General features: G+C 42.3%; 3 protein-coding genes across 8 annotated transcripts in view; 1 reads left to right on the plus strand and 2 right to left on the minus strand.

Annotated features, from left to right (window-relative positions):
- The window catches only part of plxnc1 (plexin C1), a 23,691-nt gene extending 17,810 nt beyond the window's left edge, over window positions 1-5,881 (plus strand). The window contains exons 23-31 of the mRNA XM_076076235.1: window positions 2-102; window positions 1,831-1,906; window positions 2,266-2,300; window positions 2,387-2,482; window positions 2,684-2,847; window positions 2,957-3,104; window positions 4,386-4,526; window positions 4,607-4,681; window positions 5,323-5,881. Of these exons, the coding sequence (XP_075932350.1) occupies window positions 2-102; window positions 1,831-1,906; window positions 2,266-2,300; window positions 2,387-2,482; window positions 2,684-2,847; window positions 2,957-3,104; window positions 4,386-4,526; window positions 4,607-4,681; window positions 5,323-5,427 (941 nt within the window). The 3' untranslated portion in view covers window positions 5,428-5,881. The remainder of the gene's footprint in view (window position 1; window positions 103-1,830; window positions 1,907-2,265; window positions 2,301-2,386; window positions 2,483-2,683; window positions 2,848-2,956; window positions 3,105-4,385; window positions 4,527-4,606; window positions 4,682-5,322) is intronic.
- On the minus strand, window positions 4,253-13,947 carry cep83 (centrosomal protein 83). Of its 5 annotated transcripts, none has more exons than XM_076076240.1 (16): window positions 13,679-13,947; window positions 12,397-12,603; window positions 11,550-11,700; window positions 11,149-11,241; window positions 10,385-10,516; window positions 10,032-10,283; window positions 9,815-9,946; window positions 8,908-9,022; window positions 8,143-8,287; window positions 7,829-7,978; window positions 7,380-7,455; window positions 7,142-7,299; window positions 6,929-7,058; window positions 6,662-6,765; window positions 6,393-6,576; window positions 4,253-6,162 (listed from the first exon to the last, which is right to left on the minus strand). In XM_076076240.1, exons 2-16 carry the CDS (start codon window positions 12,594-12,596, stop codon window positions 6,025-6,027), a joined length of 2,160 nt encoding a protein of 719 aa, XP_075932355.1. In that variant the 5' UTR covers window positions 12,597-12,603; window positions 13,679-13,947; the 3' UTR covers window positions 4,253-6,024. The 5 variants fall into 5 exon arrangements, with proteins under 5 accessions (XP_075932355.1, XP_075932356.1, XP_075932354.1 ...); XM_076076241.1 differs by lacking the exon at window positions 13,679-13,947 and adding an exon at window positions 13,141-13,569; XM_076076239.1 differs by lacking the exon at window positions 13,679-13,947 and adding an exon at window positions 12,803-13,569.
- A 1,858-nt stretch (window positions 13,948-15,805) lies between these two features.
- hcfc2 (host cell factor C2) lies at window positions 15,806-23,224 on the minus strand. 2 transcript variants are annotated; one of them, XM_076076238.1, is made up of 17 exons: window positions 23,007-23,224; window positions 22,121-22,269; window positions 21,867-22,027; window positions 21,216-21,418; window positions 20,929-21,013; window positions 20,713-20,816; window positions 20,352-20,582; window positions 20,012-20,197; window positions 19,836-19,894; window positions 19,348-19,468; window positions 18,262-18,318; window positions 18,117-18,172; window positions 17,290-17,424; window positions 16,989-17,174; window positions 16,595-16,892; window positions 16,427-16,499; window positions 15,806-16,330 (listed from the first exon to the last, which is right to left on the minus strand). In XM_076076238.1, the coding sequence occupies exons 1-17, from the start codon at window positions 23,170-23,172 to the stop codon at window positions 16,321-16,323; spliced, it is 2,280 nt and encodes a 759-aa protein (XP_075932353.1). In that variant the 5' UTR covers window positions 23,173-23,224; the 3' UTR covers window positions 15,806-16,320. The 2 variants fall into 2 exon arrangements, with proteins under 2 accessions (XP_075932353.1, XP_075932352.1); XM_076076237.1 differs by having other exon boundaries at window positions 17,290-17,427.
- Window positions 23,225-23,384: the final 160 nt, after the last annotated feature.

The raw sequence follows: 23,384 nt of genomic DNA on the forward strand, positions 1-23,384 counted from the left end.
GAGTATGAGAAGAATGGATTGTTTGTTGCTCTCGAAGAAGTGGACGCGAGCTCTGAGGTTATCGGGGAGGTGACGATGCTCAACAAACTCGAGCACTACAAGGTGATGATTGGGATTATTTAAAATATCTGTGTCAGTGGAAGAAGGCTCTCAACTTCTGTCACGCTCGTGTTTGTGTTCAGTGGAAAACGCGCCCACTGAAACGCTGCATCTCATCCCAGTCCACCTGGGAGCAGAGCAGCAGGCCTGGGCCTGCGTCACTTTGAGTGTTATTGTTCCCCTCTCCGCCCACAGGAGACGAGCATGCAAGTATTTTCTGTGGTGGTTGTCGTATAAATATTGAAAGACGGCCTGACAGAAACTGGCTCCACATGTAAATATACCTCGCTTGATAGTTTGAACATCAACAGCTTTAATGTGACAGAAAAAGGTTACATCGTGCCGTTGGACCCAAAAAGCAGCGAGAAGAAGCTATTTTAGGACATGAGAAAGGTGACGCAACACACTAACCCACCAATGTGGTCGATGTGGTGTTGTGCCAAAAGAACAAGCAGATACTGAACACAAAAATGTACTTTTACTTTCCTTACTTTGAAATGTGCTGTTAAGACGAATCACTTCCTGTAGGCCACAACAGAATTTAACTGACAACGGAGTCAGTCTACCACGTCTCAGTGAGAGACCCCGTCTCACTTTGTCATTAAAACTTACAAGAAGACCGACTTTTTGCTCGACAAGAGGAAGAACAGAAACTTACTGCAGTAAGAGTGGTTCCTAATGGCTTCATAATTGGATCATGGAGTCTTTTTTTGTGTCTATCATCTATCAGAGTACATCAGAGCCTGTGAGAGATGACTGATGGGCTGGACAGTATCAGCCATATCACAAAGCCACGACACAACTTAAAAAAAACATGATTAGTTAAGCACGCAACAATAGATATTGCACGTATTGCTTAATTCTGGAGAAAATTATGTTTTAATGAAAGTAGAATTGAGCAAATAAAGAGGTTTTCTTAAGTTCCTGAAGGTTGATGTTTCTTGAACGTCTCCTTGCAACACATGGGTCTATCTGAGTGGTTTCTGTGGTTATGTGTGAAACTTAAAACTGAAACTGTTTATATATATATATATATATATCTATATCTATATATCTCTATCTCTATCTCTATCTCTATCTCTATCTCTATAGATATATGTCTGACTTGCTCTGATATGATTCACACGTGGGCAACAATAACCTCACGAAATCGATGTGGCCGCAGTTTTCAGAGCCAGGTGCAGCAGTCGCTCTTCAACGAACGCTAGACCCAGAGTATGATGGGAAACTGTCGCCAGATGAAAGATCTGATTGGATAAACAGCAGATTTAGTAGAAATTCAAATTTTCTGTGAAATTCTAATATTTAACGCTATTAGTCTCATGCTGTGCAATGAAGGTTTAATCTAAAAACGTATCTTTTGCGGTTGATATTAGTAAAGCTTATTTATAATGCACTTTTCAAAGCTTCAAAGGGTTTTACAAGGCAGACATGAAAAGAACAAAGGATAGAATACAATGCCAGATACACGTAAACTTATATTTATGCATAAACAAATCCGAACGTGGTCTGTAAACTACAAGTAGCCTACAGATGGGATCTAACAGGATGTGACTGTTTATTTGACTTCCTGTTTATTCTTTCAAGGCTGCTGGAAACTGACCGGCTTGACCGGAGCTTTTTTTTTCAACGCCTCCTGCTCTCGTCCACCATTCAGGCACAGCGTATCTCAAACTAACCTATTGTCATTTATTAACACTTCTGTCTGTTGGTCTGTTTGTTCTCCTGTAGGTTCCTGATGGAGCTACAATCAAAGTGCTTTCGAGGAAAAGTCATCCTCCTCTGAGCCCGCAACGAAGTGTGAAGGGTAAGAGAAGAGAAGGAAAACATTGTTTGATTAACGTAATATCAATACCACTCTTCTATAGATATAGATGGAGCCAGAAAGGGAATTATCTTGGTTTAGCAATATGACTTGTGTGTTGTTGCCCCACCTGCACTGTGGCCTCTATTTTAGTTTTGATGGTGCACAAATCAACTTACAGCTGGCAGTACACATGTGAAACTAACAAATGGCAAATTCCACAAAATGTTTCAACCATCCATGAAATAAATGTTGAATATTTCACCTTTTTAATAAATCCATAAGCACCAAACCAACTGCTGGATGGCAGAGAAGTTGGCTTATTATAATGATCACTGTTCATTTCTGTTCATTTCCTTTAGACGATGAGAACTTCTCGGGAAAATACTTCCACTTGGTAAGAGGCAGATCTAGTTGTATATCACTGAATACTGTAAAAGAATTGAGGAACTTAAATGGTTCTTTATTTGCTCTTTTCTGCAGATTGATCCTGATGTAGACGAGGACCAAAGAAAGAACCCAGAGAGGAAGAAGTTAAAACTGAAGGAGGTGCACCTCACCAAGCTGCTCTCCACCAAGGCAAGAGGAACCAGCACCAACACTAAAAATACCCATACCAAGCATGTCATTTGTGTTCTCCTTGAGTCGACACAGGATACGCTCAGGCACTCTGTTGATTGCATGTCACCTGCATTTTGGAATTTAAACTTCTCTTTATATATTTACTGTGAGCTATAGGGGAAAGCAGGAAATGACATCACCTTGTTCTCCTTCTCTAAGGTGGCGGTGCATTCATTTGTGGAGAACCTGTTCAGATCTATCTGGGGGACGCCGCACAGCAGAGCCTCGCAAGCTATCAAATACTTCTTTGACTTCCTGGACACTCAGGCAGACACCTTGAAGATCACCGACCCAGATGTCCTGCACATCTGGAAGACCAACAGGTATTGTTGGATCATCCAAAGCACTGTGGACAGTTTGAGAATCTTTAGGACAGAAGTTTTCCCTTAAAACACCTTTTTTTTTTTTTTTTTTCCCCTGACATGTCTACAGTTTGCCTCTGCGCTTCTGGGTCAATATCCTGAAAAACCCCCAGTTTGTCTTTGACATGGAGAAGACTCCCCAACTCGATAGCTGCCTAACTGTTATCGCTCAGGCCTTCATGGACTCCTTCTCCCTCAGCGAGACCCAGCTGGGAAAGGTAACGCAAAAGACAAATGTCTTATAATTTACTATTACAGGAAACCCACGTGACCTTTCCGTGTTCAGCCGTGAGGCAGAGGTGGAATCAGCAACAGATCCTCCCTGATATATATATATATATATGCAGGAAAGGTTAATTATACTATGACTTTTTTTTTTAATTTTTCGACATGCTATACTATGACATTTATCGAATGATTTGACATTCATCAACATACTACTTTATGACTTTTAAGACACACTATAGCGAGTCCATTTAGAGAGAATTTCCTCACGCAAAGGTCCAGAACATCACAATAATGTCTAACTTGCGCTATGATTTTAGTACCATATATATTGAATTAGCCAACAGCTAAACGTCTGTATGTAGTCAACAACTGACTGTAATTTCAAATATAGAAAGTGCAATTGAATAATATCTCAACAATATTTATTGTCAGTTTTCAAATTGAACCGGATGAATTATAATACATACATATATACTCTAATAATAAATAAATTGTCTTCTCTCATTTCAAGTCAAATTAGGACTGGATTAACAAATAAAATACACATACAGAAAGCTTTTAAAAAATGTGCATCTTATGATAAAGTACTTCATTTTAGAAAATTGAATTGACCTGCAGCTTTAAATTTAGTTCATTCAGGTGTGAAGTGATGTCACCCAAAAAAGCCCCAATATTATATTATCTTCTAAAAATAAAACTGCGTGTGCAGGGACTTTATCTGCGGTTATTGAACCACTTGTTTCAGCTCTCTTCCTCTCTGGTAACATCTTTGTTGGACAGTGAACTGTGTTAGGATTCTGATCATATTGAGTGGGTGCGTTTGCTCAAAAGAGTTCTTTGTCTCGTAGCGGCGCTTCACATTGCTGCTTTTATTAATCACCACGGTCTCTGAACATAGGAGTCATACTGGTTTTGAACTGCCCGTGGGAAGAAGTCTGTTCATTCTTAAAGGCTCTGGTCTCGCTGTCCACGGTCTTCTCTGACTCCCGTGTGTGAGAATCTCACGCGAGTCGGGAGTTTATCAGACATAGTACAGTTTGTAGTATGTCCAAAAAAGTCAAATAAGTCATAGTATAATATGTTGGGAAAAGTTTTTTTTTTTTTTAAAAGTCATAGTAGGCTATAGCATGTGAGTTTTTCATGAAATACATTGCGCTACACAAAGGGGTTACTACACAAGCAAGTCTTTTTAAGAGTATTAATTGTTAATTTATTTATCAACTTTAATTAGGAGTTTGAGTCGCACTATACCTTGAATATTGTTGTTTCAGCATGCACCAACCAACAAGCTACTCTACGCCAAAGACATCCCCAAGTTCAAACAGGAAGTGAAGGCCTACTACAAGCACATCAGAGACCAGTCACAAATCACACAGTCAGAATTCAAGGAATTCCTGCAGGAAGAGTCAAAGGTAATGTCTATTTCTGTAGAACATCTTTAAAAAATTGGCACAGTGAAGACCGGCAGTTATTGGATGACTTTTCATTTCAGAAACATGAAAACGAGTTCAACGAAGCTGCAGCCCTCGGAGAGCTCTACAAATTCATACAGCGATACTTCACCGAGGTCGGTGCTTCTCTCGTCTGGTTTTGTTCTAAATATATTTTAGTTACGATGCCTGTCTGAGTTTTAACACTGTGATACAATTTAATCTGTCTGTCTGTCTGTGTGTGTGTGTGTGTGTGTGTGACGGTAAATCTAAACCAGGACACAGCCTGATACAGCGAGCAATGCTAAAATGAATTTAAGCTGGCATTTGAATCAGTGGTGTCAACAGTAGGTGATATGAATATGAATCTCATATTGGATCAGTTGTGCTGGTCATGAAGGAGTTTGCACAACTGATCAGAGGTTTTCCACAGTTCATCTGTGATGTTGGCATCGAGATTAAGTTGTGAAACAGTCACAAGACACTTGTAGAGGAAATGAGACCTTTGATTTACCTCTGCATTGCTCAGCAGTCGTTTCCTGTTCAGGGTGGTACTTTTTCAAAATGTAACACCACAAACTCCTTCACAAGCTGAACGAATCCTGCCGTTTCTTTTAACATTTTACGCTGCATGTTTTTGGACAGTACACCTGAGTTTCATGTATAGGTATTAATTGAAAGGTGTGTCTGGAATATATCTTACTGACATGATTTGGACGAGATTGTAGAGATGGATTTTTATAAACGCCTTACAATTACTCTTTTGTCATTTCTAAAGATCAAAGAGAAGCTGGACAAAGACGGAGCCCCTATTGAGCTGATGGAGCAACTACATCATGTTAAGAGCTTGTTTGATGGACTAAAAAGCTGCTCCTGGAACTGAGCTGCCATCCTTTTACTGGGAACTTTTTTTCCCAGAGTGGATCATCTCCTGCTACAAAGATGAGGTATTACATGAACAAGTGAGGAGTTGTCTTGCATTAAAACCACTTTTGAAGATACTGATGAGGCACACATTACATTAGTCATTTAGCAAAAGCGACTTACATCACACCGTAGGAATTTTTATTTTTTTGGAGTTAAGTGTCTTGCTCAAGGACACATCGAATGGAGCCTGAGCTGGATTGAACCGCCGATCCTCACTTGTCAGTTCTGTAAAGAAGGAACCTTTTACTGAAAGCACTGTTGACCGGTCATGTGTCTGATACATGTTCAGTTGGATTGAATCCAGATGTCAGGAAAAAAAGTGACTACTGTTAATACATTTTTAATTACATCAACAGACTGTATGTACAATTCACAGCGCCTACTCCTCTGTATAAAAACCTTCCCCCACACAGTGGCTTCTGTGCTCTCAATACAAAAGTTGAGGATGTTGTGATCAGTTTTTGTTTTTTTAAAAAGGTGCAACATTAGATATTCTGTAAATATTATTAAAGTCCATTCTAGTGCTTCATGTCAATGGGAAGAAGTGTAAAGGTCAGAGGTCAGGCTGGGAAACAATGTCCCGGTCCCTCTGCACCAGAGATCCCAGTTCCTCCAGCTGCTGCTGCTGGGCGCTTTCCAGGTCCTCCAGCCTCCGACGGAGGAGGGTCAGCTCCCTCTGATGCTGCTCCTCCTGCAGCACGGAGGAGAAACAAGCAAATGTTACAACAGCAATGTTGGCTACATGTATGCAGACCGTGTTATACCATAGTGCTGCGTTTCACTGTGGTTCTACGATGACAGCCTGAGTGTTGTTGTGCCGAGTTACATCAGCATGTGATTGAAACATATTTAATTTGTAACTCCGGATGTTCTACACAACATTGTCACCAGCTACAGACTGATGAAAAAAGTTCTGCTTACTGGTATGTTGGCTAACGGCCCCTCAGACCCGAGGAGAACAAAGGGTGAGGGGGTCAAGAAGGCGGGGCCAGCGCTGTAGGTACCCTGACCGCCCAGTAGGAGACGCCGAAACTCGTTATGTCGTCGCTGCAGCTCCTTCAATCGTCTGTTAAGTTGAACTTGCTCCTCTGAGAACGATGAACGTCTAGATAGAGAGGGGGAGGTTTAATTTGGGTTATTTACTGGTGGGCTTTAACACGTCTAAAGTTTCTGAAAGGTTTGAAGTTTACTTCTTTGCTGCAGTAGCTTCCAGCTCCAGCTCTTCTATCTTGGCCTCCCGCAACTGAATCTTATCCTGCATCCTCTTCTCTTTGTTCTCTGTCAGCGTTTTTCTCTGTGCAAAACACACACACAAGTTATCTGTATGTTTCTCCTCAGACCTTTTCAATATTGCAATGTTAAAAATGACAAACAAGCAAAGGGACACCAAGTAGCATGAAGAAAGTAATGATGCATTCTCAAACTGCTGAAATTAAAGACGGTATGAGCAGCAGTACCTTCTTCTGGGCCGCTGCTGCCCTCTGCAGCTTCTCTTTGGCCAGAGAGTATTTCCGCTGCAGCTCAGCGTCTCGCTCCTGCAGCTTGTGTTTCTCCTCCAACCACTCAACCCGATGGTCCTCCACCAGCCTGGTGGTTTAATTGAAGCCATATTTCAAAGATGCATGACTTCATGGCTGTAATAATCTACCCAACATGAGGCAGTACAGTACCTCTCTGCCTCGTGTTGGCTCCTCTCAGCCTGGGTTCGGGCCGTCCTGAGATCCTCCCTCATTCTGTCCAGAGTTTCTCTCAGTCGCTGGTTTGTCTCCATCAAGTCACTTTCAGAGTGAGCCAGCGTCCCTAGCTGGACACCCAGTTCCTGGTTCTGCTGTTGAGTCAAACAAAACTATTATTTCAGCCAACTCCCCTGGCTTTGCCAGCTGCAGGACAGATGACACTTGGACTCACCTGCTGTAGGTCAGCGATCTCTGCTTTCTGTCTCTCAAGCTCCTCAAGATGTGAGCTTTGCTGCTGTAGTTTGCTTCTGTAAGACACAAAACACTTTCATTAAAGCCTTTTCAAAGGAAAGCTAGTTTTCATTTCTCTCTTGTGTGATCATAAACCAACTTCAACATTACTTGTCCTGATTCTCACTAAATAAAAATAGCAGAAAACTGGACAAGTCTGACCTTGACACTATTTAATTAGTGCAATAGACTGCAACACATTGTATGGCTACAGAAACACTCTTTAACCACCACAGACAGTGATTGCTGATATGTGCAGTAGTCTTACACTTCTTCTAAATGGATTTCAGAGATTAAACTGTGGCCTCTATATCTACATGTACAGTTATTCATTATATAAAGAATGAGCAGCTGTGTAGATTTTGTAACAACAGTCAGTATAAAGCTGACCTCAGGTTCTGCAGTTCCCTGCGAGCGGACTCCTCTCCTTGTTGGGTGATGCGAACACGTTCCTCCCATTCCTCCTTCTGGCTGTGATCCGCAGCGTCCTGCAGAGCCCTCTGCTGTTCCAGAGCAGCGAGACGATTCTCCACCTCCAACCTAGCAACAGGAAATAAGACAGAAGGATGAGATGCACAGTGGAAGAAAATAAATCAATCTGTTGGATTTTGTAAAACAAGGCATTTAAATTCAACACCGGGCATCTTTCCAAAGCAAGACTTGCTACCAGCTGACTCGTATCAGTAACTGAAAGTGATTCTCACTTTTCCTCGTGCAAGGTTGCAGTTTTGCGGAACTCCTCCTCGCGGGCAGACTGCACCTTCCTGACCAACTCCCTCTCTTTCTCCACGAGAACCTCCTTGTGTCGCTCCACCGCAGCCTTCAGCACCTCCACGTCTGTCTGCAGACCTGAGACACACGAGTCCCCATGAGGACCGGAGGGTAAAGGAAACAGGTTGATGACTAATGCTACATAGACTCTGAAACATGTGGCTGGTATGGTTGTGAAGCATGGACGTTAACGGTATATATCACTGTGTTTGTTTTTTTCTTAAAATGTTGGCGCACTTGTATGGCTACAGCCTGGCATAATATCAACCAACTCAAAATCAATGAAAACCGACAGAAAAGTATCATCTTTTTACTTTTCTTATTGTCAACAGTGGTTATTTGCTCAGATTAAAAGAAAACTTGAATTAGTACTTTAAATATGTATTAAAAGCTACTTAGAGATAGTGTTAGGAAGCTAAACTGGTCATATTTCTCTCTTAGGTTTGTTCCTCCCGACTTACTGTGAACTTTAAGTCTTCTTCACTTACCTACATGTATGTGTGGCTGTGTACCGACGTAAAGCTATCATGTGGCCTGTGTCTATGGCAGCCGATTGGTCAGCACGGTATAGTCAAATTCATAGCAGTGCACCGTCTATACCGTCTACCCTAGAACAGTTGATATGTTTTAGGAACACGGTCCACCTCTCACTGTAGAGTGTGTGTGTGTGTGTGTGTGTGTGTGTGTGAGATCCATACCATCAATCTGGCCGTGCAGTGCGTCTCTCTCTCTCTCCAGCTCCCCTTTAGAGCGAGCACACTCCAGTTTGACGCTGGCCACCTCCAGTTTATGTGAATGCTTCAGGCTGTCAATCTGAGAACCACGAAAAGACAGATTGGACAACTTCACACCACAAGTAGATAGTGAATCATTGGAGTATCTTAGGTTCAGCTAGGTCTGACAGGACTTGAGGCACCATTCATGACCACACACTACACAGCAAATTAAACTTTTAGGGAACCGCCAACGTGGATTACCGTTCATCAATGAGTCCTATTGATCTATACAGATTGTTAGTATACAAGGCTCAAGACTACTTTTTTCCCCACCATCATTTCACCGGCCAAATGTTATTTTTATACTTTGTAGTTGTTTGCATCAAAACACACAGTTCAAAAGGATTAGGAAATAAAACAATATCAGCCAATTTCAATCAACGATCGGCAGATCAGGGATCAGCTACTCTCTGTTACACCACTAGAATTCATGTTGTTACAGCTTCAGTGTAGGAATTGGCGCCATGTAGTGTTGAAATTACTACTGTGTGCAGAACTATTGTGCCCGACCCGAAATCGTGAAACACTAACGGCCTTATCTAGAGCCTGTGATTGGTTTGTCTGTTCTGGGCTACTGTAGAAACCCGGTGGCCTGCTCCGTGAAGAGAACGCGCTCATTTTTAGGTGATTGGGCACTAAAGAGAACATACTTATTAATAAGATATTCCATTTCTGCCAATACATCCCTCTAAATGCTACACACTGGCTCTTTTACACCATAAACTATGGAGGCAAACAAATCCTGGATGGACAAAAAGCCCAGAAAGTGCTGTGTAATGATATTAACGTCGAAAAAAGGGACGGGGTCAGAGGTAAAACAACTGTGTACCTGACAGGTGAGAGAGTTGACCTCTCGCTCAGCTTTGTTCAGTCGTCCGGTGAGCTGGCTGTTCTGCTCGTGTGTCAGATGAAGCTCGCTCTCCATTCGCTCCAGCTGTAGACGCAACGACTGACGCTCCGCCTGTCACAACAACAACCAATCGGATCCATCAAGATGAAATGTGCTCATCCTAACCAGTGCGTCAGGTAAGTTATTGCCGTCTCACCTCCAGCGACTTCAGAGCAGCCTGAGACTCCGTTAGCTGTCTGATCTGGATGCGTTGGACGCTCTCGGCCTGCTGGCCCGAGTTGTCTTTCTGGGCGCGAAGCTCGGCCAACTCTGCCTCCAGGCCCTTCAGCCTCAGGTGGAGCTGGGCCTTCTCCCTCAGCAGGGCCTCCACTCGTTTCCCATCACGCAGTGTGTCTGAACCCTGGTACTGAGCCACCAGGTCCTCTCGGTCCTTCTCCAGACGAGAGATCTGACGACAGCAGGAGGTCATTTTATTTAGTATCTTCTTTAGCAATCAGTGTACCACCACAACTACTATCCAAATGCTGAGCAACCGAACAACAAACATACCTCTGCTTCATAGAGGATCCTCCTCTCCTCCAGCATGTGAGCATGTTCTTCTCTCTGGTGGTCAAACTGGGACTTGAGAAAGGTGAACTCATACCGCAGCTTGTTGTACTCAGACCTGTACTTCTCAGTCTCCTGAAACAAAGAAACACGAGAACACAAATTACCCCAAAAATCAGTGAGAGGAGAGCAGGAGCCATCGAGCAGACGAAATGGAAATTAGCTTTCAAATGATCGTCAAAAAGCATTTTGTTATAATTGTTGAAATGATCTTTACATCACGACAGCAATCAATAAACGCTGACAAAGACAAACCAAAAAAAAGAACCCTTGCTCTGAACTTAAAAGCCATAGCTGACACCGATTTACAGCAGGTATTAAAAGATAAGGCCTTTTTATCCATGTACATTTTTAACAACAAATTCCATTTTGACATAATCCACAACAGTCAACATGAAAGAACATTAATCTATTTAGCATTATCCCACTGTTTATTGTTTTATATTAGTGCTGCATTTCATTACATGTCTATCATACTGACTCCTATATGCAGTCATTTAAGTTTCCCCCGGGAATTAATCCTTAAAAATCAATTAGCATATTAATTTGTGACATCCATAATGACATGGAGAAGTGTACACTAAACATAAAATATAAGTAGATGGGTAGCAACTCTATCAATGACACCAGTGCTCTCTCTCTCTCATGGGTAATGTAAATGTATTGCACTTATGTCACACATCACTGAGCTACACAAACGGACTGACCTCCTCCAGTTTATTGAACCTCTCTCTGACTGGAGCCTCCATCTCCTGTTGCACCTGAGCTCTGAGCAACTCCAGCCGCTGAGGGGTCATCACCTGGTCCACACACACACACACACACACACACACACACACACACACACACACACACACACACACACACACACACACACACACACACACACACACACACACACACACACACACACACACACACACACACACACACACACGTTTTGAGAAATTCAGGGGAAGTCAAGTTGCAGAGATAATTTTTTTTTTTTAATGTAACAGAAATCAAGAAGTGTCCTTTTGTTTTTGATCTGTGAACGTAACCCCTCATGCCAAAGGAGGTTTGGTCACAATCAAAGAGCAGAAGATTGTTTCGTGGTGTCGTGGTTTACCTGCAGTCGCAGCTCTTCCAGCTCCCTGGTTTTGTCCAGCAGTTCTCCGCGGAGCTCCGCCAACAGCAGCTGCAGTTTCTCCTGCTGTGCCTGTCTGTCGCTCAGCAGACGCTTCAGTTCACCCTGCGCCTGGGTGAACTCATCCTGCAAGCTGCAAGAAAGACACCAGGTAGACATGGGAGGCTTTCATGTCACGATTATTATGGCCAAATTTTTTTTTTACCGAATTACTACATTTTTCCAACAATCATCTAAATGTGCATAAAACTCTTAAAATGTCACTAAAGCATTCTGGAATTACTTCACCTTACATACGGTTAAGAAATAAATAATTGTTTGCCTCACAGATGGGATGCACTTCTTTTTAAATGAAAAACATATTTTTGGGTGAAAAACAATTAAAATATCTTAAATGAGGTCATCATAAATCATAAAGTCCCACTGGCCAGTATAAATAAAGGATCATTTAATTTGTTTAAAGTAGCAACATTGTATGACTGTTTTTTTTCTTACTTGAAAATGTTATTGGGTGTTTTTCTTTATATCCTGATCTGCAATAAAACCCTTTATCATCCCGTCCCTAACACCAGGACAGACTGAGCACAGTACCCACAGATACCACAACGACATGGGAAAGCGTGCACGGTGACGAACAGAATTAAGTGCACTTTGTTATAACTACAGATTTTGCCCAATAAAATCATAGCCCATGTCAGTGTTGTTGTTGATGGTTATGGAGAAATTATTTATTTGAAATGTTTTCTCTACTCCTGCAACCATAAATGTTATATACATATATAAAAATCATATATCAATATAAAACAAGTTTATCTTTAATCAAATTTACCTGGCATGTTCAGCCTTTAGCGTCTGGTAGTTGGTCCTGTGGTTTTCGCACTTCATCCTCTCATCGATTAGCATCTTCTGCAGCTCCATCTCTGCTCCTCCCAGCCCAGCAGAGAAGCCCAGCACGGCTGCCGACTTCCCCATCCCAGGCTCCAGGTTTGGGAGGATAGGTGTCAACTGGCCGAGGGCGGAGGAGGCCATCTCACCTCTGCAGCAAAGAGACAGGCGGAGATAAAGAAAAGCTGGATGAACGTAGCGAAGGAATTGCTGTGTGTATTCAACAACAAAAAATGAATAGTGTGCTCTCTCTTCTTAACAGTGACAAAAACTGACTGTACTCTCTCCAAGTGTGGAGAGGTGCTCTTAAAGGGCCAAAGTGATTCCTGGCTTTGTTGTCAGTTAGTTACCATGGTGGCTTTGAGAGGCGTGTCCCAGCTACTTGTGAATCACAACCTCTTAGCAATCAAGACAAGGCTCTGAATCAATCTCAAGTGATTAGTTAGCTCCATTCCCTGGCTTGTAGGTCTGCTGTGGATATGCAACTAATAAACACTTTAACAACATCAAGCATCAAATCTATCTCTGGAGGTAAATGTTAGACCAATGTCATTCTGTGAGAATAAACTAACATAATAATAATGTGTAGTTTCATAAGCAGACAAAAGATAAAACAGTTCAATAAATAAAGCTAGGTAGTTATAAGCGCCACAAAACAAAATTGGAAAAACGTTAAACATTAACTTACTGTGTACTTTTTGTTTGTTTATACCTCTTGCAGTGTTAAATTAAACCTAAATTAACTTACACCAGACATACGCATACAAAGTGGGCTTGTAAAAATGTCAAACTAATGTTTGAAATTGGTCAAGAGCATTGAGTTGTTTTTAAATAACGCGCTCTCATATAACGATATGCTAACTAGCTAGCTACCATAGTGCGTCTGTTATCGGACACTCGCTGCCTTTGACATTTTCCTTGCAGAGGCATGACAATGCACTTTAAACAAGAAATTGTTGCTTTGTTTGAGACGTTTTTTTCTCAATGAAAATGCAAACATAACTACTATTCAAACTAAATAATGAGCGACGTGAACGACTAGCTAACTTACCCGGTCAGCTAAACCGGAAATAGGAACTTCAGTTTGAAAACATGGCTAACGTACAGCTGTGTACAATCAGAGCATATTTGGGTTACAAAGAATGAATTACGACACTATAAAGTAGTAATAAACAATAGTAATTTAATGTATGGACTTTATCAGTTGATTGCTGAAAGCTACTTACCTTTTGTTGAATTTAGAGCTTTCTTTCCTACTTTCTGTCTGTTTGCTTTGCTAACCGGCGCTAGGTTGCTAATCTTTAGACTACAAACTGGGGGATCATGGGAATGTTTTCCTAAAGTGCATTTCTCTCGTTAAAGGAATACCGTACAAACCTTATCAAGCGTCTATTTCAATCAACACTTTCATACTGGCTCTATATATATTTTGACGTGTACTTATATACTTTTATAACCGCATAGTTTATAACTACCCGCTACTTACTGTAGAGTCGCGCAATTATGACATATTTGGAGGCCAACCCCGGAAGTTAGCGTCGCACTGGTTTACTTGAAATTAGGGAAATCGATTTGGGAATATTGCAGTAAAAAAGCACTGTGGAAAACACAAGTTTATGATAGGTACACGTTTTGACCAGCGAGATAGTTTTCCACAAATTAACTGCACTTTTATTAATTTCTGAAGCGAAGTAAAAAAAACAACTAATGTTAGGCTAAAAACAAACTACAACGCGGTCGCATTAGCGCGAGTATAAACGATGAAGGCAGTGGGGGCAGACTTATCGACATCATGGCGTTTTGTAGTCTCATTTAGCCACTTGTTAGCGATCGCCTTTTTTAATACACTTAGAAGTTAAAAAATAGTTTTCTGCCGACATATTTATCATCGTAAAACAAAACATTTAAATATATTAAACTTGTGTTAACCACATATATATCATTTAAAAAATGAGGGAACCGGAAGTGCAAAAATGCTACCTTATTTCCGGGTTTTAGGACTGCTTCTTGGACCACTCCATCGTAACTAATACATCACCTATATGCACTGAATATGCTCAGCATATACTAACTAGTCCTTCATATTTATTTAACCAAATTTGAGTAACCAATAGTTACTCAATTAGCAAAGTGAGCATATCTGTGTATTTTAGCTTATTTTTAAGTGCATAGACTTCTAATATTGCAGTCAATGGCACAGAGAAGTGAACAAAAGTCAAGTTATATCCACCCAAAAGTAAACACACCTGCTCACTTCATGCATGTGGAAATCAGCCAGTAACATTAAATCTACATTTAACGTTACCTCAGTAATTCTGAGGGGCCTTAATAAACTGTTGTTGAACTCCATCTTAACAGGTATCAGTTCACAGCTGGACACCCACCAGTTGCTTGACAGGCCAGCCAATTAAGCTGCTCACTCATCGTTACATACAGCAAATACTACAGATAATACAGCTATTCTTGCACTTCTTAACAATAATTACTCATATATATTTGGGAATATTGCAGTAAAAAAGCTTGGTTTATATAAAATTTGACTTGGCTTCAACCAGACCATAAACACTGCCAGAAATGATTTTCCCCACAACCACTTTTTTGTTAAATGCTTTGGTTACTGCTATTAAAAAGCCAAATGCAGGCCATAACGTTTCATAGGTCTCTGTTTACAATTGTATTTGTCCCCATTGAGAACATAGTCAGCTGCATTACACACACACACTATATCTAAAATGATAATCTGTGGGTAGTACGAGTAAATTGTACTCTTGGGGACAACAAAGACTCAAAACAGGGATCAATAAAAGTCTTAAGGGAAATAATGAGTCTACAGCTAAATTCGATGTAGAATGTTAAATCTAAACAATACTCGTGCATATCTTCTTCAACCTGCAAGTTAAATCTAGTTATTTTTATACAAGAAGAGAAATGTTGTTCTCTGGAAGTAAGGAACCTGTTGGCTTTTTTTTTATAGCAAGAACATGACGAGATGCAGCACTGGTCTCAATGATGTGAGGTCCAGTGAACAATCTGTCCACATGTTCAGATATGATGGAGGAGGATAGGGAAGATAATAATAGTACTTCTTGCCCACTAAATGGTGAGCTGGTCAAACCAGAGACAACAATAGTGTTAACAAGTAGATATCTTCCTGTAACATCTGTGGCATTTTTGCTACTTTAATTAATATCAGAAACGCAAGTAGTGCTTTGCTCTTTGGTTTCAGTCAGCAACATTTAGTTTTGTTTTTTTCTGACTTAAACTTGTAAAACAAATGTGTAATGTGAATAATCTGATGGCATAAAAGAAATGCTACAAAATCATAAACAAATAAATGTGACGCAGCAATGTAATGGAGTGAAAATGTTTGTAGTAACATATGTGTACATTAACAAAACACATCAACAAAGATCTTAAACCAAACCTGAATGATAGTAAATGATCCGATTGTAAAACAACAGTAACATTCCGCTGTAGACACAACTGGTATTTTATAGCCTCGCTGTGTAAATTGGATTGTAAAATTGGTCCATGCCAAAGAAATACTTTCTTTCTGACGTCCTGGTCCTGAAAACATTGAACCATCTGTGTTTCATTCAAAACCACGACATACTTTATAAAGCATCAGTGGCTGATGCAGTAGATCCTGCTTGTAGTTACATATTATTACTTAACAAAACAATTTTTTAAAATAGCCACGTGGTGAAACTTACTGTGGAAATGTATTTACACGGTAATAATACATAAAAAAAATAAATTAACATAACTATCTGTGGGAAATATACAACATCTGACTGGGGTACTTTGCCAACTTCCTGAGTGCACACATCGTCTTCTCCAAAACACGGTGTCATAGCTCCGAACATTTTCAACTGGAGCTGCAAGAAAAAAGAGAAAGTGAGAGACAGTTCAATAAAAAACATCCAATCTAGAAAGTAAAAATGAATAGAATCATGAGTGGTCACTGTGGTTACCTGTCAGCAGCATCCTGGTCGGCCTCAGCATTGCCGTCGGCTTTGGATGCAGACGCTCGCAATTTACTGAAATCTAAAAAGACAGAAACAGGAGGTCGAGTCAAGTTGGGATCTGACCACAACAAACTATTTCATGTGAAAAATGAGCAGAAACTGAGAACACTCCACCTTGAATCCAGCGGATCTGCGTCGCCGGGCCGTAGCCCTGCTCATTCTTAGCAGCGATGCGGAAGACCACAGCCGGCCGGTTGGAGGCCGAGCAGTCGATTTGGGCGTTATCCAGGTGGGCGGAGCCGACCGAGCAGGACGTCTTGCTGCCGCGGTAGATCCTGATGAAGGACATCTGACCCGGACGCTCCGAGCTGGTGGAGCGGCTCTTCCTTACCGCCATGTACATGGAATACTCCAAGATCCGGCCTGATGGAGAGGGGGGAGCCTCCCATGTGATGTGGACGGAATCATTGGCCTGTGCAGAAGAAGGATTATTAGGGAAAATGTGAAGACAACACCGACTCCTTTTTTTATCAACAGCTTTTGAGTTTAAATATCTTTGATATGTCACCTTGGTTATTTTGACAGCAGAGGGCGCTCCAGGGAACCCAGGTTGGCAGGTCTTGAACTCGCTGACGGGGCTGAAGTCTCCCTGGCCAAAGTAGTTGATGCCTGCCACTCTGAACCTGTAGGTCTGACCCGGAGCCAGCTCCTGCTTCTCTCTGCTCTCATAGTCCTGAGGCCCTGGAAGCTTTCTCTGGAGGAAGAACCGATGAGGATGTGTGGGTGAGAAGAAAGGGATGACTGGCATCTTCATGGAGACCCAATCAAGACCCACCATGTATTACTGTATGAAGGTTGTTTCTTTTTACCTCTTTAGTGTTTGGCGGCCGGCTGCTGATGGCTGCAGTCGCCTGGTCACTGTCAGCAGGTAGAAAGTAGTGGCTGACCTCAGAGAAGAGTGTTTTGAACACACCAACATCAAACCACACAGCTTCGTCTGGATTCTGCTGGATGGGAGGAGTTTAGAGTCTTAGTTAGGATGAAGCCAAGAGAGCTAATAATTACTGTTCTGAGGGGAAACGATTACGGGGGGAGGATATACTGAATACACTCCATGTATTGTGGCTCGTTCCCCGTGGGATGTAGTTAATGACCATGTCGCAAACATCCAGGACAAATATTAACTTTCACTTCACGCCTGAGACTCGCTTTGATGTTTTGGTTCTCCCGCGGCCCTGCCCCTCACACACACACACTGTCCTGGGTGAGTGTGCATGCCGTATGAGCATGAATGTGTGTATTGCGTGCATGTTTTTATATTTGGAGGGAAGCAGGGAACAGGGAAAGAGAGCCAAATCGAGTTTATACGTGTCGAGGTCGGAAACAGTGAAGGAGGATGACAGCCTCCACTAACAAAAGAACGGTCAAACTAGCCCCCACGTTGTTTTGCGGTACGTATATATACTAGGCATTACGGTAAGAGCATGTTAGAACTCACTTCAACATAAAAGTGAATGTGATGTCAATTAAAAAAAAAATTGGACTTCATAATGACAGATTAGTTTGCTAGAATAATCTTTGATTAAGCATCAACGGGTTAAATTAAAGTGTTTTCGAGAATATGTGAAAATATCGCAACATAGCCACAAATATAGATGTATCATTTAAACACCATATCGCCCCGCCCTAATCTCACCTGATGTGTATGGGCGTAGAAGTCTGTTGTCTTGTCAGCTGAAACAGGTTGAGACTCTGTAAAAATAAAGGAAAGTCCACAGTAAACTTCCCATAACAGAGGGATGCCGTCTGATTTATCGCTGACATTTGAGCATCGTCTTTACCCGTCTGGTGCTGAGCTGAGCTGCTGACCTCTGCTGCTGATGTCTCCTGTCCGGCACCTACAACCAACACAACAAGACACGTCTTATTTGACGAGGGCAACTCAAACACTGTGGGGAGTAGGGTTGGGTACCGGGTACCCGGTGCCAATATTGCACCGGTTCCTATACGACCGGTATCTACCGGACCGAAACGCAACGCAGATTTCGGTGCTTCTTTTCGGTGCCTGAGCCGATTGAAATACTTTTTTTACACTACTCTGATGACTCCGTCCTGGCAGCAGGTAACGATAGCCTCGGTCCTCCGCTCCTCACTCTGCTCCTCACTCCGCTCCTCACTGGCGAAGCTTCGGCCATGATTTATTAAAAAAAATAAAACGAGAACGAGAACGAGACCTGTCAAACGGCTGGCAGGCTACTGACTTCCTCCATTGACATCCGGGTACTTAGCACTGCCGCTCATAAACACAACATCCACAGGCACGCGAAACCGTCTTCTTCTTCTTTGAGGTGTAGTGGCGGTTGGCTAACGATGAATTGCCGCATTACCGCCACCAACTGGTAAAATAAAATAAAATAAAATAAAATAAAATTAGTCAGGAGAGGTGTCGTATTTTGCCAGAGAAGGCAAATATGCTCATATTTCTGCAAAAGAATTGCTGAAGTTTGAAGCTGTAGTGTGTGTACAGAGTGTGTGTGTGTTTTGTATTTATTTATATTTATTTAAGTATACTGTAAACTGTTAACAGTTAATATATTGTTCATAGTTTGAAGTTAAAAAGTTTGAAGCTGTAGTTTGAAGCCAAGTGTTTTGTATTTATTTATAGTATACTTTAAACAGTTAATATATTGGTTCAGGCACCGGTATCGTTTTAAAAGTATCGTTTTAGCACCGGTATCGGAAAAAACCCAAACGATACCCATCCCTAGTGGGGAGTAGAGCAAGGTCTCTAGAACTGGGGTAATACATTTATTGATGCAGCTGTATTAATATAAACATGCCTAGTGCATATTTTATTGTCTCTGACAATTACATTTGTGGAAGTACAAGAATCATCCAGTACATAATCCCTTGAAAACAAGACGTACCGCAGCGTTGTGTGTCAGAGTCCTTCTCTGTCTCCCTCCCAGCACTCATCCCTCCTTGTGCTTTGGTCTCTGCTGAGCCATTGGCCAATTCTGCCACAGTTTCCTGCCCCGCTGAAGCATCCTGCAATTCAGAGAGGAAATTAAAGCACAAGAAACTGTGCTGAAAGTGTGCTCACTGAGAGGGATCCTCCACAATCCAGTATTAGGGATCAGGGCTCAGAATAGAGACTCACATCTAAATCTAATACGGAACAATGCAGTAGTAGTAGTAGTATTAGGTTGCTTTTTGAATTCATCTCTCTGATGAAACCATTCTAAACATGCTCATGGAAAAACAACATCATGATGTGTTCAAGTTCAATCTGAAAGAAAAAGTACCGACATCTCTGCTGCTAGATCAAATATACCATTCAGCATATCTGATGATAAAACAGGGGTGTGTTCCAACATGTAATAACCTAAAGCTTTGTTCAGTAAGTCACATCTACCTGTGCTGATGCCTCTATATTAGAGGTTCCTCCAGTTTGAGGCTGAAGAGACTGCACACCTGAGAAAGGAGAGAAGGCAAAATGTCACCGTAGTGCCACGAATCTCAGAAAGTTGCTCACCCTGATAAACATGCCACGGATTCTTTCAGACAGCTGAATATATGCACTCTCCATACCTGCAGAGTCTTTCCCCTTAGTGTCCAGTCCGTCTGTTCCAGTTGGATGGGCTAGTTTGGCTGGTGGAGGCGCTGGCTGGATCTGAAGGATGTAGTGGTCTGCTGCCGCCAGGGGGCGCCACGCCACATGGAGCATGCCGACTGTGGATTTGATGAGTAAGGCTGCCTCTGGGGCGGCTGGTCGACCTGAGGACAAAAAAACAGAATATATTGAGGAACTGTAGCTTTTTTTAACACTGACACAATTTGCTTTAGAAAATACAGCAATCAAAATAAACAAGGCTTCAGCGATCGATGGATCGCTTGAAGCCTCTCTTAACAGCTAGTTCTCAGTCCTCACCTGTCTCCAGGTACCAGAGGTCCTTGCAGCAGACCTGGTAGTTCCAGCTCCTACGGTATCCGTCACGGCCGCTCCAGATGTAAAGCCTGGACCCGACAGTGGCAGCGCAGTGGCCGGCCCTGGCTTTGGGCCGACAGGCGTACTGGTCGTCACTCTGGGGTCCCTGGCTCTGCAGCTGGGACTCGATATTGTCTTGCTGCTCTGGGCCCAGGTTCTGCCAGCACATAGTGTCTGTGACAGGAGAGCAGGGCAGAAGTGAACTTGCTGGCCTCTGAATGATGCAGAATGATGCTCTCCAGGGCTTCACCCTGCATGAAAACTCTGACAAGAGCGTGGGATATTTATAGAGAAATGTACTGACCTAAGTTTAGTACACTTAAAGAGTCACTGCAGATGGATTCAGTTCCTAAAGCATTGTGTTTGTCTGACTCTGGCACAGGAATCCAGCCACCAAAAACATACATCCTGCGGACAGAAGGGCACAGTAGTTTGTCGAGGCTCGCCAGGTCAGGTGTCACATACAACATAGACATCTGCTGTAACAGAGATATGACACCGATGACGACAGATCTCTCACTTGTTTCCAATGACACTGGCAGAGTGAAGGCTTCTGGGAAGTGGCGTGGAGCCCCTGGTTTCAGCCGTCGACCAAACCATTGTGTCTGAAGAAAGGAAAAGGACAATGATAAGGAAATATAAATATTACAGAGAATTGTTTCTCACAACATGCAAATAAGCCTAGCCGACCACAGTTTCGTATTAAATTCAAGGTACAGCAGCAAATAAAGGATGTCAAATGTTTAAATTTCCTTTCTGAAACTTACAGATAGTCAATATAATCTGTCAAAAACAACAACACGCTACCGAGGTCGAGCTGCCAGAGGTCGTCTAACCGGCGTCCGTGCATCCCTCCAAAGATGAAGAGCTTCGGGGAGCCGAGGCCAGTGTAGGCAACCGAGGTGTGGGACTCCCGCGCTGAGGGACCGCCACCCTTGGTCTCTGGGATGCTCCAGCCTCTTGCCCCCGACAGCGACTGCAGCTCCAGCTCATAGAAGTCCTTCATGTATCTAGGATGAAAAAAAAAAAGAAGGTCCAACTCATTGATGCAACTATCTTCATAGAGGTTAAATATCAAAATGAATAGTCTCCACGCTGGTTTCACTGAATTGTGGATTTGCATCAACAAGTCACTCAAAGCTCATTCTGGATTTAACCCTAATTTAAAAGTTATAATTAATGATAATCAATCAATCATTTCAGTCATTTTGCGAGAAGAAATTGTGAAAAATACCAGTCTCGAGAAGCATCTTTTCTTTGTCACATATCATTGTGAAATCAATATCTTTGGGTTTCCACATCTTTTATTGTTTCACAAATTAAATCAATCAAAAATATAATCTGCAGATTAATCAGACACAAACAACCAGTCTGCCCTGCTTTTAGGATTCACTAAAACCCCAGTGTTAACAAACCCTTGATTAAATGTTACTGTTCTTGTGTGTATTTACACAGTACCTTGTTACATTGCCGTTGGGGTCTTCACTATCATTGGCCAGCCCTCCAAACAGGTAACACTTGTTACCCACAAGAGTGAGGCTGTGTCCAATCCGAGGGCAGGGAGGCAGACCGTTCCTGGGGGCTCTGGGCTTCAGCTTCTTCCACAGCCAGCGACTAGCCTGAGCCACACGGGACCAAAGTCAAGATTTGAAAATGTTCTTCTCTAGAGCAACTGGATTGGAATCACGACTGAAGAACTGTGACGGCATTACCTGAAGTTCATATAGGCTGTTGGTGTATTTCCCAAACTCCACCATGCCGCCAAAGACCAGTATTCGGGTGCCTTCACAGACAAAGCCATGGGCAGCACAGCCGGGTGGGATGTCACCCCTCACTGCAGGCAGAAACCACTGCTTTGAGACTGTGAAGATGAGCAGATGTCAGATATTCTATTCGACAGAATATCCTGGTGAATGCTGCTGTTCAGACATTTTATAAAACCTGTTCGAACTCAATAACCCTTAAAAACAGAGCTATTTATGTCGTAGCTAAGATAAATATTACCCTAAACACAGCCTCACCACATGAAGAGCACTTTTAATACTAATAGCAGTGTATTTAATGGCTTTGAATGCACAATGTCCTCCATAACCTAATTTAGACAAGATCGTGTAGAGCAGTCTAAATTACACACCCAAAATACACGTGTGTTAAACACATTTACACCTAAATACAAACACCGGTGTCACGCTCAACTGTCTTGTTTTGTCACACTTTTTTCATTAAAGTCATTATTTTTTTTCAGTTAATGCTGCACTGACCAAACACATGACATAGCGTTACTGCCAGTATGCTAAATGTGTTTGGCTCGTCATTCAGCGTTGCCTGCTAATGTAACAATTAGCTAGTGAGCTAACGGAACGAGTAACGTTAGATTTCGGGGGGGAAATACTTAACGTTACTGACGCTACCTATTCAGCTTAAGTTACGATATCCAGCTCAAGTTAGCGTTTAGTTTACGCAAAGAAAACCCGTAATTCCGAAATTATGCTAAAATTGTCAAAGACATATTAAAGGAACCACACAAGGCAAAAGACCGGGGTGGGTCTTTTTGACCCCAGCTCATGCTAAAAACATTAGCCGCTAGCGTTAGCCTACCAGTGTTGTAAACATGGAGGTCCTCCGCTATCCCTTCATTTCCACCACCGAACACAACAACCAGCTCCCGTATAGCAGCAGCACGGTGTCCGTGTCTGGACCGCGGTACCACTCCTGCGACGGAATGGACTTTCCTCCATTGCGGCTCCTCGGCACCAGTGGTCATCTTCCCGTGAGGGAGCCTGAAGTTTGGCGCTGTTGACGTTTCAAAGAGGGAGGCGGGGCGAAGGAGGCGTCGGGAGATTAAATCAGAGAGATGGAAACAGCATCTCACTCTGTCTCGTTTACCGGGTATCAAAATTTATTTACTTGCTGATTCTATGAAATAACTCTGGTGATGTCACCAGGGTTATTTCGGGTTAGGCTTGGAAAATAAAA

Source organism: Anarhichas minor, unplaced genomic scaffold, assembly GCF_050575085.1.
Source record: "Anarhichas minor isolate MPS153535 unplaced genomic scaffold, ASM5057508v1 ptg000055l, whole genome shotgun sequence".
Lineage (NCBI taxonomy): Eukaryota > Metazoa > Chordata > Actinopteri > Perciformes > Anarhichadidae > Anarhichas > Anarhichas minor.

Bases quoted from the DNA above. Each gene is read 5' to 3' on its own strand.
- hcfc2 (XM_076076237.1), bottom strand. From the start codon at position 23,172: ATGACCACTGGTGCCGAGGAGCCGCAATGGAGGAAAGTCCATTCCGTC. The intron at 18,173-18,261 runs GTAAAGACGATG...TTATTTTTACAG, and splicing joins CTCAGCTCAGCACCAGACGG to AGTCTCAACCTGTTTCAGCT. The intron at 16,893-16,988 runs GTGACATATCAA...TCTTCTGCACAG, and splicing joins CTGCTGTCAAAATAACCAAG to GCCAATGATTCCGTCCACAT.
- cep83 (XM_076076240.1), bottom strand. From the start codon at position 12,596: ATGGCCTCCTCCGCCCTCGGCCAGTTGACACCTATCCTCCCAAACCTG. The intron at 10,284-10,384 runs GTATGTTTGTTG...TGCTGTCGTCAG, and splicing joins GGATCCTCTATGAAGCAGAG to ATCTCTCGTCTGGAGAAGGA. The intron at 9,023-9,814 runs GTACACAGTTGT...CGTGGTTCTCAG, and splicing joins TCAACTCTCTCACCTGTCAG to ATTGACAGCCTGAAGCATTC.